Genomic DNA, 18,706 nt, shown 5'->3' on the forward strand with positions numbered 1-18,706 from the left:
AAATTGTTTACACTTACTTATAAATTGAAAATTGAAACTTTGCCGCAGAAACTAATTTTCATACCGGCCATGTTGTATGCTGTCCCAATATGATCGAGCTTTTACTGTACCAGAGAGGAGCAACTTCAGAGGATTCAGAATATTTTGGAAATGCCTTCCTAGTTTAGTACTATTGAGTTGCATAGAATTTCCGAAATAGAGACATTGGAAAAAAAATCTTTCAATTAATTGGTGTCCTTGTTCTTAAATAAAGATGTTTTTATGTCTTTATTTATGAGATTTTTAACGCACAACTGATCCATCTCAACTCAACAAATAAATATGCATAAAAAAGCGTAATTTCACTCGATTACGCCACTTTCCGTTTTTATCACGGATGGAATGCAAACAACCTTCAATGATCTAGAACTGTACCACCTATAATTTAGCGCTATTTACATAATGCCAATAGAAATGAAATTGAAAAATTACAAACATTCAGCAAAGACAGACATGACGGAGACGAAATGTCAGCATATAACCAAAAGTGATCAAGATTCAAGTCAAGCATTCGCGAAAAATATTTGTAATTGCAGAATTTCTTAAAATATAAGATAGAACTAGGATGTTCGGACAGAAATGACAAGCCTTTTATATCAAACGGTGTTTATTGGTAAATGATATTCTGATTTTATCCTGAAATATAGCTTTGTTCAATATGGCTTTTATTCTTTACATTGAATTGTCCGGGTCTATTGCTTTTCTCCGCATGAAATTCGGCACATTGCATTTTCACGGTTTCTTACTGCTACGCCTATACACATGTATTTATACTTGTAGAATACTTACAGAAAATGTCGTTATTTGCCATTTGTCTTGGTAATTGTGCCACCCACCAAGCAAAAAGGCATAAAGTAGGTAAACGTTTCGCCTCTTCTTATCTTTAAAACTCTTACAGCTTACGGTACCTATGATATATGACAGTTTTTCCTCTTCTTTTGGACCTTACTTATGCTTAACATTAACTACAACACGGGGACACTTCCAGCGCATTTTTTGGGGGAAAATCTTGATTGCACCGGGTGCAATATTTCAAGCTCACAACCGACCAGTCACACCTGTGGACCAACCGCGTTTCCGCAGTCCACAGTCTCCTCTTAGTACTTGCTGTTCTCGTGCTTGGCGTAGTGGATGAACGCCAGGACCGAATCGGCCAGGTAGAGGGCACCGGTCACAACGCAAAGCGATCCCAGGGCAAGTCCGGCCTAGAGTTTTGGGGGAGAGAAGAAGGATAAAAAGAAGAAGAAAGGGATGAGTTGAAGGGAATGAAAAATTGGACAAAGTTTAATTGCCAAAGTGCTTTGGAGGTGAGATTCAATCTTTTTTTTTCGAGTAGGTGTATGACGTACTGTGACAATTGAGAAAAGACCTTTGTTCCGTTTTCAGTTTAGTGAAGAAAGGCATTTGATGGCCTCTTCAGATAATGGTGGCATTTGAAAATCCGATGATGATATAGTCAGCGTAACGTCCCAACTGTCACAAAGCCAGCATCGCAGCATAGTATTCTACGAGCCCATCCACGGTTATTAACTGAGAGCTTTCTTCTGCTAAAGACTATTTTACATGTGTATGGTGTATATCGTAAGGCATGCCGAATACCCAAACGCTTACCGCTTAAGCCTCGTTAATTCAATAACTATCAAGAAATCAACAATATTCCATCGAAATAGCATTTAAAATGTGATTAAAAAAAGTACTATAAATAAACTAACCCCTACAAAAATGAAGTTTCTATCAAATTTATTGAATAATTTTCATGATAGTGGCGAATTCACAGTTCTGATGTTTTTCATGATTTGAAACCCAACTACACGAGATGACTTACTCAAAGTGCTCAGTTTCGGAATACCATTCCGTGTGGTCAATTAATGATTTTTGATTAACCACAAACCCATCCATCTCAGTTGTGCGTATGCATGAAGAGTAGGTGCAGTTTGTTTTTAATTTGGAAATGTATGCCTATCTTACAGGCGTCGCTTCAACACCGAATGTGTTGATGATGTATGATGACTAATTCATGATTACTACTATTAGAATTGTTTGAAATGTTTATTCTATACTTCTACACACATTTTTCAGGATTTTTTCTTGGAAAATTTTACATAAGAAAAATTAAACTTTAAGACTTTTGAGCCTGTAGAAAAGTTGCACTTTTGCAATTAAAAAAAACAACGCAGCTTTCCAAGATATCGTTTAAGAAACTCATCTATTATTTTAACATAATGCTTGAAGAGGGACAACTAGAAAAAAAAATCTGGCAAAATAGTTCACCGATTTCCTAACCCACACAAAAGCTGTATGTAACAAAATTGAAAAAATGATAAACCGTTCCGAAACTTGCAGAAAGCTTCGATGAGTTGATGAGCGAATGTACGAAAATTATTTCATAGGCAATACCCAGGGTTTTAATTTAATCACAGTGCAACGAAGAAATCGTTCTCGGTTCATAGTTGTGAAACATAGATGTTTTGTAAACATGAAATTCACGCACACATTTACTTGCATCCTTCCTTGGACGAAGAAAACTACTGTGTTTATATTTTATCGACGTGTAAAAATAATTTATCTGATTAATTGAACAGCTTTTGTTGCATTCTGCAGAAGTGAAATCCAACTTTGAAATGGGACAGAACTTTTGTGGTGTGCGACTTGAATGAATGATGAAGCATATTTCAACTATCTGCTGCTTTGGTGCAGTTTCCTTCGTCATACGCAAAACGAGAAAAATTGTCAACGCTTAATTGGGTGAAATTGAAACGTGGAATTTAGTGTAATTATTCGATTTCCAGTGCTATAGAGGCTGGTTTATCGATAGTCTACATCGTATTGCATTCATCCAATGATGCATTGGCAAGGGTAAGTCGAAATAACTGTAATGGTTGGCTATTTTCCGTCTGATCTGATGGACAGCAGCGCATATGACGAAGTAAATGTTTTCCCTATATCTGTGTGAATTCAAAATCTTTAATATAATAAAATATAGTAGCGAAATACAAATTAGGGTGTCCCAAAAATATGGACACAATGAATGCATGAACATGTTTCAATCTACACTAAATTTTCACACTTATTGTATCTTGGTGTATTCTATTGTGATGTTTTTGACGTGTAAAATTTGTTTTGACTTCATGTCACCAATTTTAGGGTGATGGGGAGAGAATTTATTTTACATGATGAGTTTTCCCTAAACTACAGTCTAGGGTCAATGAAAAATCCACAAATATCAATGTTTTGGAAATGGTAAGGAAGCAAATTGACATGTTTGGATATGTAATACTTACAACGCACGGGGCTCACTTAACTAACCAACTTATTAGTCAACGGTTGGCTGACAAAGGAGATCCATACTGGAGAGCTTCGGCTTTCTATAGCAAGCCAACCGGAAGTTTATCTACTATTGTATGTACATAATACAGAATGATAACAATATAAGTAGAATATAATTTCGACTATATAGATATCCTCTTCAAAACAATAAATAAAATGGGATAAGAAACTACACTACACAATTCTTAACCAATTCTGATTCAGGATTCTTCCACTTTGGGAGCATCCATTAAGTACGTCATGCTAAAATTGGGAATTTTCGACCCTTCCTCCTCCCTTGGTAATGGTTTTTCCTATACTTAATACATTGCTTGTCACACTTTAACAAACACCCCTCCCCCCTTGGACCGTGACGTATTGAATGAATAGCCCTTTGCGAATATGATCGGGCTAATAAGCTTTCAATGAGAATACTATTTAGCACATTTTTAGGTGGAATTATTGATGAAATTCTCTTTTGAATATCTTAAGTTACTTACTAAGCCAACCTTAGAAAACATGGAAATATGATAAGAAATTTGATCACTTGGATCTATTTATAAGAGGAAATCAAAATTTAGACTAAACAACTTTGGGGATATAAGTCAAAAGAGGGAGTGACCGACAAAGTGTTCCGGAAAAAAAGGTTTATGAGGCAAAAAAAAAACACGACATAAATTGGGATTTTTTAAAATAGATCTCTTTACGGATCAACTGAGATTTTTACTGCGGGATTTAAACGGCTACACAGTCTTCAATACACATTGTCGAAACGTCGGGCAAACAATAACCCTCGTTTTTCGTATTTAAGACTGCGCAGCCGTTTGAATATTCCTTAAAACAATTTTTTTCATACATTTTTAACAGAGAGTTGGGCTTGGAACATCAAAAATGCAGTAGACTAAACAAGACTTGTCGGGCACCGAGTATATTGATAAAAATTTAAGCTTGATTGATCTGTAATCACTACTTCAGTGTCATCAGATCATCTGAACTTAGGGGCTGTCCATAAACCACTTGGTCATTTTTTTTGGGACTTCTCAACCACCCCCCCCCCCCCCCCCCCGCGTGGTCATTAGTCCATACAAAATTTTTTATTCGTCCATACAAAATGGTCATTGGCCGAACCCCCCCCCCCCCCCCCTCATGACCACGTGGTTTATGGACAGCCCCTTATAGTACTGTGCAAAATAGAGCGTGCATTAACTGTTTTTCATACAAAATGCTCAGTTCGTAGGTTCGAGTCTCCCTATCTAATAGTTTGAAATATGTACTGTGAAAAAAAAAAAGATATTCCTGATCAACGTTTTTTAAAATGAAGTGAAATTTTCATTTCAGAAAAAACATCAAAATTTTAATTTTGATAGATATATTTGTTTGAAAAGCTATTCGTTTTGTCGGACTGATCAACTTCAAAGTAGAATATTTTTGACTTAGTATTCAAATTTAGAAATTATTCCAAAACCAAAATTTTGTGGTTTCTCCGAAATGAGAGATTTGCGATAGCTTTAAAAATCATTCATGAACAGGTTGAATTTTCCTGTTACATACTTATTGTTTTCCAGCCAGTACCCCATTTACCTAATCCATTGAGCATTGATTCTTACTGCGTTTTATATGGAATAGAGAGCGGCATAAATATAGTATAAATTTCAGACTTGTTTACATTATGTGTTTTAGTTTTTTTTATATCCGAGCAATACTGGAAGCTTTTAATTAAAAGGCACAGAATGTTGCTAAATAATTGTCAAATTGAAAGACGACTTTGTGAACAGAAAACCGCGTTCTGGCGGGACCCGAACCCACAACTCCGTATTCACTAGACCTGCGCTTTAACCAGCTAAGCCACAGAACAAGCATTGCACAATCAAACTACTCTGCGGAATAGAAAGCCAAATTGACTTTGAGATCACACCATTAACACTCCTATTTTTCAAATTCCATCTCTCTTTTGGCTTAGATGCCAATCCACAATGCACTCGCGTTTGTGCCCACTGACTACAAGTGAGAGCGAATTGTTTTTATGAAGCCAGGACTTAATCATGCACTCCGCATTCCAAGCCACCGATCAGTCTATATCTTATTTAGAATGCATCGAGAGCTCGGTGCACAAATTCATCTCTCAATTCGTCAATCAGCAACATTATGTGCCTTCTAGTTGCCGACCAGAAATCAAACCTGCCACCCTCAGTATGGTTAAGGCCTGTGATTATCACGTCAAACACCTGAGATCGAATCTCACGTCTTACATACATGTTCACAAAATGTGAGTCGTATATTGGGAGGGAAGTAAAGCCGTGGTTCCCGAAATGAACAAGGCTGGGCTAAAAGCCTCGGAAATAAAGATAAAAAAATCTCTAGATACCTTAATTTTTCCTCTTATTGAGTATGGAAGCGATTTTGAAAATATTGCTCCGATAGGCCGATACAAATATTATTTCTCTTTTATGTCCGAGACCTCTCATCGGGTACTGGAGGGGGGGGAGGTGTGGCAAAAATAAACAGGTAACAAAAAAAAAGAAAAATAACTCTTGAAAATCAATATTGTACCCACTTTTGAAAAAAAAAATTCGATACATAATTAAAAAATTGATGCTTGAAAACACTTTTTCTATTGAAAATAGAGTCATCCAAAGTAACATTTTTATGGCCAATTTGTCCTGGAGAGGTTTTAAGAACCGTCTTAAAACCCAATATTCTTTATTCCGGTTTTATGATGGCTCTAAGAACCTCTTCTAGTCTATTTAACTGCAAAATGTTACTTGGGATAGGCTGCCATTTTTTTTGTTCGTCCCTTAAATATTTTGAGATTTTTGGAAAGGATGAGGGGCGTTTTTGGTGACGTAAAACAAATTGAATTTTTGCATCGGCCTAATTGAAAAATAAAAACCAAAAATGAAGAAATCTAAGCATATTTTTGTTATGGCATCTGATTAGTACCAGTACCCGAGCAGGAACGAATAACTGACACATAACTACAGCATACCAAAGTGAGATATTATACCAAGACAAGGTATTGGTCGGTTAGCTAGGTATTAAAAATAACTTATTTTGGTATTTTGTAGGTATTGATAAAACACCTCAACGAGTTATTGGTTAGGTGTAGAGGACTGTTTGAGGTATTATTCAATAAATCGCCGATTATAATATATAAAAAAAATAATTATTTTTTAGGTATTACCCAACCCCCCCACTACTTGACAGATGAGCTCAGTTTCGCGTACCTACTTGCAAATCGCAGATGTCGCTACTGTACGTAAACAACGGGTCCATCCTTCACTGACGCAACATTTTTTATCCATGCGAAAATATCTTTTTGTTTCGTGGTGAGTGGATGCCAACAAGAGGCTAGCGTTTCGTATCAAAAGGACCTATTCAACAGAGGCGCAAAAATTAGTGTTAATTAAATTCAAATCATTTTGATTTGATGCTGTAAGAAATGTAACAGAAGCACTTGTTTAAACGGTTTTGCATATTAATTAGTAACTGCGCATGCTAGATTAACCCTTATGTGGCCGGCAGGGTACCCGGGTACCCAGCACCCATTTGAAATACACGGTGTAGAAAAAAGCAAAAAGTTTGCCGGCCACATAACGGTTAAACCGAGGATCAAAGTGAAAAAAAAAATCTGATCTGATAATTTTTAACTTCCATTTTGGATTTGCCACAAGATATGCAGCTGTAAAATGTTAGCATAAGTAGTAATTTATTACTGGCATGTGCATAATAACCGCACCAAAGAAAAACATGAGTTTCTGATTAATAGTATGAAAGTCAACTATTTTGCCTTCAGCCGTTTTATAGATATAATTTTCACTTCTAGTAAACAATTTCATCATACCGCACTTAAATTGCATTTTCCTGTGCCAGAGAAGCAGAAACAACACATTAAGATTCTTGTTTAATATTTTAATATGTTCTGTGCGGTTTTTTATTCTTGTTTTTCGTCATTTTCAAAAGTAGCGCTTGCCGCTTTGAATCTGACAGTACCACCCGGACCAAAATTTTTAGGTACGCTGACGTTGTTCGGCAACTGTCAAGAAGCTCCCGGGTTGGTATTACCATACCTGACCAGCACCCAAGTAACCATTTGCACTATTATTTGCCTTTTTGAGCTTATAGGGCTATTACTCGGCCAATATAGAGCACTTCGGTTCTATGTAGCACGGAAGGCGAAAAATAGTGCCTAGTGGTTACTTGGGCAGTTATTATTTTAGGTATTTTACCTCTTATGCAGGGCTTCTTAATGCCTTATTCAGGTTGTAGGTATTCCGTTTTCCATACCTGAGTTTGGTATTCTTTAGCTATTTTCTCCTGCTCGGGAATGCACTAGCACTGGCTGTCTTGTCATTCATTTTCCTTGAAAAACACGAGGAAGTGCCTGATAAAAGAGGGGGCAAATGTCCCCTCTTTCAGCTTTCTCTTTCCCGTGGTTGCTTATGAGAGTGAGTAATGCCTACTTTAGTGCCTGTATCCCAAAACTCCAAATGCTTTTAATTTTGATGCACAATTAATTTTTACCGTCAACCTGCATCGACCATGGCGTGGGCCGCCCACCCCCGACCAATTCCACTTACCGTTCGTTCCGAGGTGATGTGCTGGAAGTCGTGTTCCGCCAGATAGCCGTGCCAGTAGTGCAGTGCGGTGCCCCCGACGGCGACCCACATGAACGTACCGACCACGTTCATGATTGTGTCCGATAGCTCGCGCTTCAGCTTGGTCGTACCGAAGCAGAACGTAATCAGCTGCACCGAGGTGTAGATGAAGTAGCCGACAAACACTCCGGAGGCCACAATTTCCGCGTCGGGATTTTTCTCCTCGTTCAGGTTCCATGTGCCACCGACACCGAGGAAGTCACCCCCGTAACCGGTCCGGTAGATGATGAGAACCACCAGGTTCAGTGCCTGTTCAGGGGGGCGGGGTGGGACAGTTGCGAGAATAGAGCAAGTGCAAATAGAATTAGATTAGTGCTTAACGACGCGCAATGATGGTGGCAATTTGAAAAAGAAGGTGATAATCCGAAGACGATGCGATGGTTTAATAGAGAGAGCGCAGTCAGTGGACTGTTTATTGGACTTCCGAGCATGAATAAATTTACCGCTTGAAAATACTGATGAAAGACATTAAATTGTTAATTGAAACTTCTTGATGCGGAGATCGCAATTCAACTATCCCCGGAAGATGTTGACTTGGGAAAGTTGTTTCTCCGTTTCACGCATATTTTAACAAATAAAGGTACAATTTGCATACAACTTTTACCAAAACTTCTTGGTAATTTACATTTCTGGTCCCCGAGTCGAAGGGTAATATTAAAATTAAATACAATCCTCGATGCTTGATCGTACAGCCGGAGCTGGACGCATTTGAAACCGTGCGTTGTTCATTTCCTTTCCGGCGAAAGTCAGACACCCATGAAGCATTCCGAGCCAATTTCTCATCTGTAATTTTCACACTTTTCGGGGAGCTTAAACAATTAAGAATTTCGGCGGAAATTTGGGGATGAACCCCCTCGCAGCATCAAACCTGTGTGCGCCGTGAAGTTTGAATAGACATTGTTTGCATTTTCCGAAGAAATTTATGAAGGGCTCGCATCGTGTATCAGTGTCAGTCGGTACCTGTTTCAGAACGGTGGAATTTTATCCCGTGTCGACTGTCGACTACTAACTGGAATGAACAGGGTAGATACCTGCCTCCAAGTGGGATGGTCGGTGTAATTTGTGCGTTGGTGGATAATGTATGTTTTGATAAATTGTTTTATTCAGCTCCAGAGGCGAACATTAAGAATTAAAGCTTCGCCGTGGTGCTTTTTTAGTAACAAACGTTGGATTTATGGGTTGGAGAAATGGTTAGGGAAACATGTAACGAATTCACTGGATTGATTGTGGGTTTCTGAAGCATTTCATAAAAAAAAAACTAAAACAGTATTTAAAGTATTTTAAAAAGAATTCTGATGAAATTAGGAGATGTACTTGACGAAACTTAGTCACTAGAGTAACACTTTAGAGAATTAGTAGATGAGATCGGGGCGGTTATCAGAATAACTGAGCGACTGAGTCTAAACAAAAAATTGTGGCTGAAAGTACGGAACAAACATACTATCCGAAGATATTGCAAGTTTCGACTGGATCTCGATGTATCCGAAGATACATTTTTATATATGGCATCTCTAGTACCGACCCTCTTTTGAAGCTAGCTGAAAATTCGTGGCTTTTTTCAGCGTATTTTCCATAAATTCTACATGCTTTATGAGCATTTCGTCGATTTGCTACTCATAAGCAGTTATCAGTACAAACTCAACAATCAATGTATCACTTCCCATCATAACCTGTTGAAGTTTCCATCTCAGAGCTGTTCCAAGGCTTCTAAAGTACTCTCGAATCCAGAATGCTAAACCAAATTTTATGCGCGATGAATGGTCACAGAACACAGTCTTCGCGATACAAAAATCCTATAAACAGTGGTAGAATTTTTATGATGCATGGTTTGAGTGTACTAGATCATCCCTCTGGAATGGATATTTTGAAGATCTACAGGCTCAACTTAAGTTTCTGCGATCGTAAACTTGAGAATGCTTGCGACAGAAAAAATATGAATTTTCCAGTGCACAGTTCGGGCATAGCGATGTTTTGCCGAGTGAATCCAAAACTTAAGAATATTTGTGACGTTTGTGACAGATAACGCAAATGTTTTCAGAAAGGTTGTTTCCCAGTCAACAAAATGCCGCATATCATGTTTACAAATTGGAATTTTTGAAAGAATTGCAAGAAAAATCTTGATAGGAATACCTGAGGTAACTGTTGAATGAACTCCAGTATGAATCTATGGAGCAATTCTTGGAAAAGTTTTGAAAAATTTCTGGAGAAGTACTCTGAGAAATGCCTGAAAGAATCCTTTGATCAACTCCTGGTGTTAACTGGAGAGGGAATCCTTGGAGGAGTTTCTGAAGAAATACTTGAAGAATTCACTGAAAAAGTAACAGGAAAAGTTCTAAAAAAAATCGATAAAGAAATTGTTGGAGCAGCTGTAAGAAGAATTCTGGAATAATTTTTGGAGGAATTTTGGAAGATTTTCTGAAGGATTTTCAAAAAAATCCTTTAAAAACTTTTTGGAGGAATCCTCTAAAGATTTACTAAGTGCATCACTTGAGGAGTTTCCAAAGGAGATTACTCAAAAATACCTTCTGCTCAAATATGAACGAGACTTTATGATTAAAATGGTCCGCGGATGACATATCGTCACATTTTTTTTTCGTAGATTTATAGGACTGTTATACGTTTACATGTTAAACTTGAGCACGATCTGTTGTGACGTTATTTTTTTACGGCACTATAAACAAGTCAACCTCCAATGTGTTTTTCGAATTTTACTATAGCACCAAACGTTCAGGAAAGAATTCGTTTGTTATTTCCACAGAATTTATGTTTCGGGTTAATTGAAAATGTGACAGAAAGCTTATTGGGAATCTGCTCTATCGCGTGCACGTGTGTTTGATTGGTAAAAGTCGTACAAAGAGGGTCTTACATCAGCTGAATGTCTGCCTCATGATTTTCGTCCAGCAACATCAATAAACGAAGAAATCATCGAAAATTCCAGGGTGTGGTGCACTCGGACTTCCTTCCAGAAGATCAATCTGCCAATGCTGAATATATTTTGGGCGATATGAAGCGTTTGCGTGAGAATATTCGTCTCTGAAAGAAAGAATTGTGGGACAACAAGTCATGATTTTTGCATCATGATAATGCACCAGCTCACACATCAAGTTTAGATCGTGATTATTTGACCAAAAACAAAGTCTACATCGTTCCTCAAACGCTGTTTTCAGCTGATATGGCACCATGTGACTTTTTCCTCTTCCCCAAACTCAAATTGTCGCTTCGTGGTGAACTTGTTCAGATGGTTGTAGTCATAGAAGACAATTCGAAGAAAAAGCGCAATGTGATACCAAAAGAGGCATATGAAAAGTTCTATAAGGAATGTAAAAAACGTTTTCATATGCCCAACGCCTCTAAATGAGATTATTTTGTAAAAGATAAAAAAAAATTAAAGAATAATTAACCTTTTGTATTTTATTTAACGAGTCTCGTTCATATTTGAGCAGAAGGTATTTGAGTAAATTGTTGAAGAAATTCCTGAAGGGATTCTTGGAGGTGAATACTTGAAGGAAATCATGATGGAATCTCAAAGAAATCTCAAAGTTTTCTTTGGAGAAGTATCTGGAGGAGTCCTTGCAAGAATTTATGAAAGAATAAAAGAAAGAATTCTGGAATTAGACTTTGGTAAAAATTTTCATGAAGTTTGTGGAAAAGTTCCTGAAGAAACCCTTGGAGGAATTATTGACGGAATCTTTGAAGTAGTTTCTAAACGAATGCTTGAAAAGAAAAGTATGGTTTATTGAAGATATTCTTTAAGCATCCTTGTAGTACTTTCTAAAGGAATTTCTGGAGGAGTTCGTGTAAATATCCTTGGAGGAAATCTTTTGAGATACCTGGAGCAATACTTGGAGAAAAGCCTGAAGGAATCCTTAGATAAACTTCTAGTGATAACAAGAGAAGCAATCATTGGAAGAGTTTCTGAAGAAAGTCTTGAATAATTTACTAAAAAAGTTCCAGGAAAAATTCTTGAAAATTTGTTGAAGAAATTCTTGTGGCAACTCTACACAGATCGAAAAAAAAGTGTAAAATTCTGTGACATATGATGCACATAATTGGAGCGTGGGATATCACGGAAGTTTACATGACATATCATGTAAAGTTCATGAAATATCATGTAAACTTCCATTATATGTCATGTAATTCAGCATGACTCTGAGAGTTTACATGACATATAACACAAATTTACATGATATATCATGTAAACCATCATAACACTAAGTTTACATGACTGAAATGAAGTTTACATGACGTGTAAATCTCATTAATTTTATCTGTGTATGAAAAAATTTCATACATTTTAGGATGATTTTTGAGGAAATTTCTGAAGTATTTTCAAAAGAATCCTTTTACATATTGTTAAAAGAGTGAATCAATTGAGGAGTTCTCGAAAGAGTTTACTCAAATGTTTCTGAGTTAATAGTTGAAGAAATTTCTGAAGGAATTCTTGGAAGAAGAATTATTTGGAATTCCTGAAAATAAAAGCCATAAAAAAAATCGCTTAATATACCTTGGAGAAATACCCAAAGGAATCCTTGCAAAAGTTTCTGAAAACATATTTGTAGGAATTTCGTTATGAATATTTACAATAACTATCCTTCCATGGGGTTTGTGGAGAGGTTCCTGAACAAATAGTTGGAAAATTTCTAAAAGGAATTGTTGGAAGAGTTTCTCAAAAAAATGCTTGAAAAAAGAAATGCTGAATGATTTCATAAGGGAATACCCGAAGCAGTCTTTCAACATCACCTGGAAGAAGGACACAATTTTCACTTCGACAACACGGAAATAGTAGGATCGACAACCAGAAGAGCAGAACTATAGCGGAGGCCTTCCATATAAAACTGAATCGTGAATATGCAGCGCAAATGTGGTGGTATAGACTCGGCATACAACGGCCAAGTGGTTAAATTACGATCGTGTTACTATGTGTTGTAATAATCGAACGAACAGAAACAACGTTAAAGCCGAACCAACGAGAATGTTGTTAAAAATGTAGTAGAAGGTGGTTGATAAAAGAGCCACACCAGTGGCGAGAGCATCGATTTAGACAAGTGGGTGATTGAACATTAATTGGGGTAATTATTGAATAAAGAAGTGTATTTTAGATCTGATGATGGCTGAAGAAAAGTAGGTCGAAACGTTATAAATCGAGGCTATAGTGTGTAGCAGCAAAACTATCAACAATCAACAAATATAACATTCGACGGTGACTTATACCCTACAGAAACCCTTGAAAGAATTCCTTAAGGAATTCCTAGAGAAATTCGTGCAGAAACCCTTAGAAGAATTCTTTAGAGAAGCCTTTAAGGAGTTTCTGAAAAAAAAAACATGAGGAAATTACCGCTGCAATCCTGCTAAAGAATTTTTAAAGCAATACTAGAGGAATTTCTTAGAAACTCTTTAATGGTGTTAAGTTGAATACAAGGTTGAATATAGAAGTAGAATTCTTGAAGAAATTTGAAAGGAACTCTTCGATAAAAATCCGGAATCAACCATTGGATGAAAAACAGAACTATTCTTTGGAGAAATTCTCGGAGTATTTTTGAAAACATATAGAGAAGAAGTGCCTGAAAGAATCCTTGAACAAATTCTTGATGATAACCGGAAAGGGTATCCTTGGAAGAGATACTGAAAAGTACTTGAAGGATTTTCTGAAGTAGCCCCTGGAGAAATTATTAAAACAATGTTAAAGGGTTACTTGAAAATGTTTGAAGAAATTCTTGGAGTCACCCGGAACAGAATTCCTGAATAATCTTTTGATAACTTTTAACGTAATTTTTGAAGGATTTTCAAAAGAATACTTGAAGAAATTGTTAAATCAATGCTTTACAGATTTACTAAACGAATCATTAGAGGAGCTTCCAAAAGAGCTTACTCAGAAAATAACAGGTAATAGAAGGGATTCTTGAAGGAAGAATGCTTGGAATTCATGAAGACCCCGTTAGAGAAATCCATTAGTATTCCATGAAGAAATACCTGAAGGAATCCTTGTAGGAGTTTCCATAAGGATTATCGAAGGAATTCCAAAATGAGTCTTTAGTTTAGGTCTTCATGGAATTGGTGTATGTGTTCCTGAATTAAACTCTATCCAAAATTCCTGAAGAAACCTTTGGAGGAGTTTCTCTTCGAATGCTTGGAAACAATACTGAGTGATTCCATGGAGGACTTTCAATTGAAATCTTTGGAGGACTTTTTGAGAGAAGCCTTAGAGAAGTTCGTGAAGAAAAACTTGAAGGAATTTCTGCTGGAGGAGTTTCTGAAGAAAAACTTTGACAAATTACTTAGGAATTCTTTGGAGAAATTTTTAAAAGGTATTGTTGGTTGGTGGAGCGGACCTGGTGTGATGGTTAGAACACTTGACTATCACGCCGAGGACCTGGGATCGAATCCGACTCCCGACACACTCGCAACATGTGAGTTCTTCCTTCGGAAGGGAAATAAAGCGTGGGTCCCGAGATGAACTAGCCTAGGGTTAAAAATCTCGTTAATACAGATAAAAAAGGGTTGGTTAATAAATTCTTGGATAAATCCCTAAAGGAATACATGAAGAAATTTGGAGAGTTTGGGAGAGTTCTTGAAAAAGAGCGAAACTTTGGAGGAGTTTCTGAAGCAAAACGCGAAAAAATTACTGCTGATTGAGTTTCTGAAAATAAAACTTTGGAAGAATTACTTAGAAAATCATTGGAGAAGTTTTTAAAAGTATCCTTGAGTATATCCCTGAAGGCAAGCCCGTGCACAAAAGGGGGGGGGGGAGGTTGGGGGTTAACTCAACCCATTACACACCCTTCATACACTAGGCGCCCCTCCACCTTTTGCCGAAACTAGGAAAAACCCCGCCCTTGGCGCCACTTCTGTGCAAGGGCCTGCCTGAAGGAATACTTAGAGAAAATAAATCCATGGAAAAGTTGCCAAAACAATCACTGGGAGAACTTCTAAGTCAATCTTTAGAGAAATTCCTAAAAGTTCCCAGATGGGAGTTTCTCAATGTGAGAATTTTTAAAGAAATTTTTAGTTTTTTTTTAAAGATTATTCTAGGGAATTTTGAAGGAACCATTGAAGGAACTCACGAAAAAAATATTGTAGGAATTTCCAAAGGAACCATTGGAGAGATTTTTGAAGGAATCTTTAGAGAAACTCGTGAATAATTTTTGGAAGATTTTCTGAAGAAATCCCTCAAAAAAGTACCGTAAGACTACTTAGTGCAATCCCTTAAGGTATCCGTAATGAATGATTGTTTGTTCTTGTAGAAATTACTAATGGTATGCTTGCTACTAATTGGCATTCTTAGAGGAATCTTTGGGTAGATTTCCAGAGAATATTTTTAGAAATTCATGTACGAGGAATTTCTACAGAAATACATAATTTGATAAATGTTTGTGGAAATCCTTGCAGGGATTTTAAAAATAACACTTGGAAAATATGTAAAGGTATACTAATACATTCCCTTGAGAAAATTCTTCTAAAAATATTTCAAAAGATCAATGGAATTACCCCTCAATTAATTTCTTGATGAGGTTTCTGAAGATATTCCTGAAAGATAAGCTAAACAATAACTCAAAAGAATCCTTTAAGAAATTATTGAGAGAATCCTTGATGGAATTTGTGACTGATTCATTGGAGGACTCTCTAACAGTTTCTTGAAATAATATTCTAAAAAAATCCTGCAGGAATCATTGGAGGAATTTTGGATGAATCCCTGATGATTTCGCGAAGAATTGTTGAAGTATTTATTGAAGAATTATTTGTAAGAATGCATAGAGGAATTCCGAAGCAATCCTTGGAAAAATATTCAGAACGGAACGATACCTTAAAAGAATTCCTAAAAAAACTTTGAAAGAATTTCCAAAAAAAAATCTGTGGAGCACTGCCTTGAGAAAAAAAAAGTCTACCTGATTTTTTTATTTTTTTTGAGGACTTCATGGAGAAATCTTTGGAGAATTTCCTGAATGGGTCCTTTAAGAAATTTCTAAAAAAAATCCTAGGAGAATCTGCTGAAATAATCTCTGCAGGCACTCCAGTTGGAGGAGTTGGAGGAGCTCCCTGATTTCAATGAAAATCTCTCTTAGGAGTCTTGAATAAATACCTGAGTGTTTATCTGGACGATCTCCAATGAGAATGCTGTTAGAATCGTTAAGTAAACTCTCACTGGAGGAATCCCAAGTGAAATCCTTAGAAGAACTTTAATAGAAATCAAGATTTACTTTGCTACACACCCTATATGTAACAAAATCCATGAACGGAGACGGAGACGGACTTTGAAGTTCACTGTTTCCATAGTAACTCATATATTAAGCATTTCAGAAAAGTTAAAATTTAGGTATTTTTTTGTACAGATCATTCCCATGGGTGCCTCAAGTAGTCCTTAATGAAAAGTAGAATTTTATGTAAAAATCTTGGTTTTGTAAACTTATGCTTGAATTTCAAGAAGCAAGCCATGAAAGTTTGGAATGAATGACCAGAAAATGGTTAAAATCCCCGTTAACAAATAAACCAGAAATTGCTGGAAATATTGCACAGTCTTACTTAAATCATTGGAGAAAATTCTGCATTTAAAATGTGCCATGCTGCAGATTAATTATATGCAAAACATTCCATAACTTGAAAACCATTTGGTTTTGACCTGAGACAACTTTTAGTAGATACATTCTCATAAGTAACCGAGACATCTATATCAAACGCATTACTTCTTCGATGACTAACCCATTTCCAGCTTAATTTCAACACTATCCTTCATGCTTATGTAAACTGATAACTGAATCACATAAAATATTTTCGTTATCACTCAAACATAAACAAACACTCGTTTTCATTTTCCTCCACAAGGCAGCCACACAGTCAAACAAGTGCTCTACCACTCTCTTGCAACTCCTCACTCGCCACAAACCGTTATCTGGGTGTGGCAAAAACGAAGCAATTTTATAACAATTCATAAGGCACCTTATCGCCTGCTTCTTCCTCTTCACATGAACACTGATTCACCGCTCAACCAGCTCCAAACCACTCGATCGGGTCCCGAACCGCCCTTTTTGCCAATAATGGTGAAACTTTTCCACTTTCAAGCGCCTCTCATTTGAGGCAAGCGTTAGTACTTTTTCGCCGACAATCGTTGCAATCTTCATAAGATTCAGTTTCCAACCCTAGAAGGAGGGGATGGTGCTTTCCACTACTGTTCCGATTGGGAAATTTACAGCACCCGAAGCACATCAGTGTGTCTTGTTTCCCCAACCACCACCGGCCAGAGTTGGAGTTCCTTACCTGGTCAAATCATTTGCGACATCATTGCGTTTGCTACACTCTGGATGGACCATCACAAATGAAAAGTGTCATCCACTGTTTCAGTGTGCAGTCCGAACAATGCGTCTGTAAAATACACTGATTGATTTTACACACAAGTTATCATTATTATTAATATACTGGCTCTTTGGTTTCGCCCATTACACCCATAGTAATTTGTAGCATGAAGACTTCCACCACTCTGCTACCACTCCGGAAATAGCGATTTAAAATCTCGCTCTCGGTAGGTGTTTGTTTACATTCAGACACTCTGACCTCGTCGTCGATGAAGTACATCTCCGAACAAAAATGAATGGTTTTTAACGTTTCTGTATATCTAACTTATGACTGCTTCTGTAGATCTTTCAAATAGTGGATTTATGGTTGAATCAACTAAACAAAATAGTTAAACCAGCATGAGTATATGGTTGAATCAATTAGAACAGAAAACAGATTTGGAAATTAATTAATGCGTAAATTCTTGAATGATAATGATTTCTCGGTGTAGAACGCCGCAATTGTCGAATAAGTAATATCAATTGTCGCAAAAACCTTTTGCCAATCCTATACTTGCCATCGTCACAATCAGGAATCGTAACCACTGAGTCAACGTGACGGCATTGAACTAAATCACTCAAATCAAACAACTCCCGCTTTGGTGACTCATCCCCAGAATGGGCTTCATCATCCTTTTGATCGTCGTCGTTTAGCACGTTCCGCTACTTTGGTTCGACGAACCCAGTAAACTCTCATCCCCCTGGGCTTACCAATTTGAACACTTTGATGAATATCGAACCAATCGTTTCGGCGGACACCATTTTGTCCAGATGTGGGTGCTGCTTTCGATACTAATCCTATCCGGCAACTAGACGTATGCTCTGTGAGAGGCACTTCCGTTTTCTGTTGGTGCACCTGGTGGAAATCAGGAATGACGTTAGTTACCACAAACTAGGATAGTTCTCCTAATCCCAGAACCGGGATAACAATGACAGGGACAATGTTCTACCTTTTTCCACCTCCGACTTCACTTCACGCCCGACAAGAGTGTGCCTCAATGGACAATTAAATCGATTCTGAACCGTGAGTCTTCTGCCTTCGGCAGGCAGGTATTCCGAACAGGTTGGGCTTATCTTTTCGACACTTGCTCATTGAGCGCGAGCAGCGGTTGCAGCAATATGGCGAACCAGATAGGTGGGCGCGATAAGATAAGACTGGCGGTGGGACTCCAGCTCTACTGTGGGGGTACATGTGGTCGTGGAATAGTCGAAACCAACATTGATCGGTAACGGTGAAAAAACAGTGGAACATGCTCGCCTGGGAGTGCTGGAGGTGATATCTGTTGAAAAGTGTTCCAAGGTGTGTGGAATGGGTTTGTTATCAATTGCACGATGTTTAGTAGTAAGATACAGTCATTGAAATTACTCAGAATTGGGTGCTGA

The 18,706-nt window shown here is 37.4% G+C and overlaps 2 protein-coding genes across 5 annotated transcripts in view; one reads left to right on the top strand and one right to left on the bottom strand.

The window, feature by feature from the left end:
• The window catches only part of LOC109433210 (pleckstrin homology domain-containing family G member 5), a 446,136-nt gene that overhangs the window by 26,181 nt on the left and 401,249 nt on the right, over positions 1–18,706 (top strand). The window lies entirely within an intron of this gene.
• Positions 629–18,451, bottom strand: LOC134292059 (protein snakeskin-like). The gene is made up of 4 exons (XM_062860758.1): positions 18,274–18,451; positions 18,035–18,179; positions 7,923–8,249; positions 629–1,244 (listed from the first exon to the last, which is right to left on the bottom strand). Exons 2-4 carry the CDS (start codon positions 18,083–18,085, stop codon positions 1,137–1,139), a joined length of 486 nt encoding a protein of 161 aa, XP_062716742.1. The 5' UTR covers positions 18,086–18,179; positions 18,274–18,451; the 3' UTR covers positions 629–1,136.

This window comes from Aedes albopictus, chromosome 3 (genome assembly GCF_035046485.1).
Source record: "Aedes albopictus strain Foshan chromosome 3, AalbF5, whole genome shotgun sequence".
Taxonomy (NCBI): domain Eukaryota; kingdom Metazoa; phylum Arthropoda; class Insecta; order Diptera; family Culicidae; genus Aedes; species Aedes albopictus.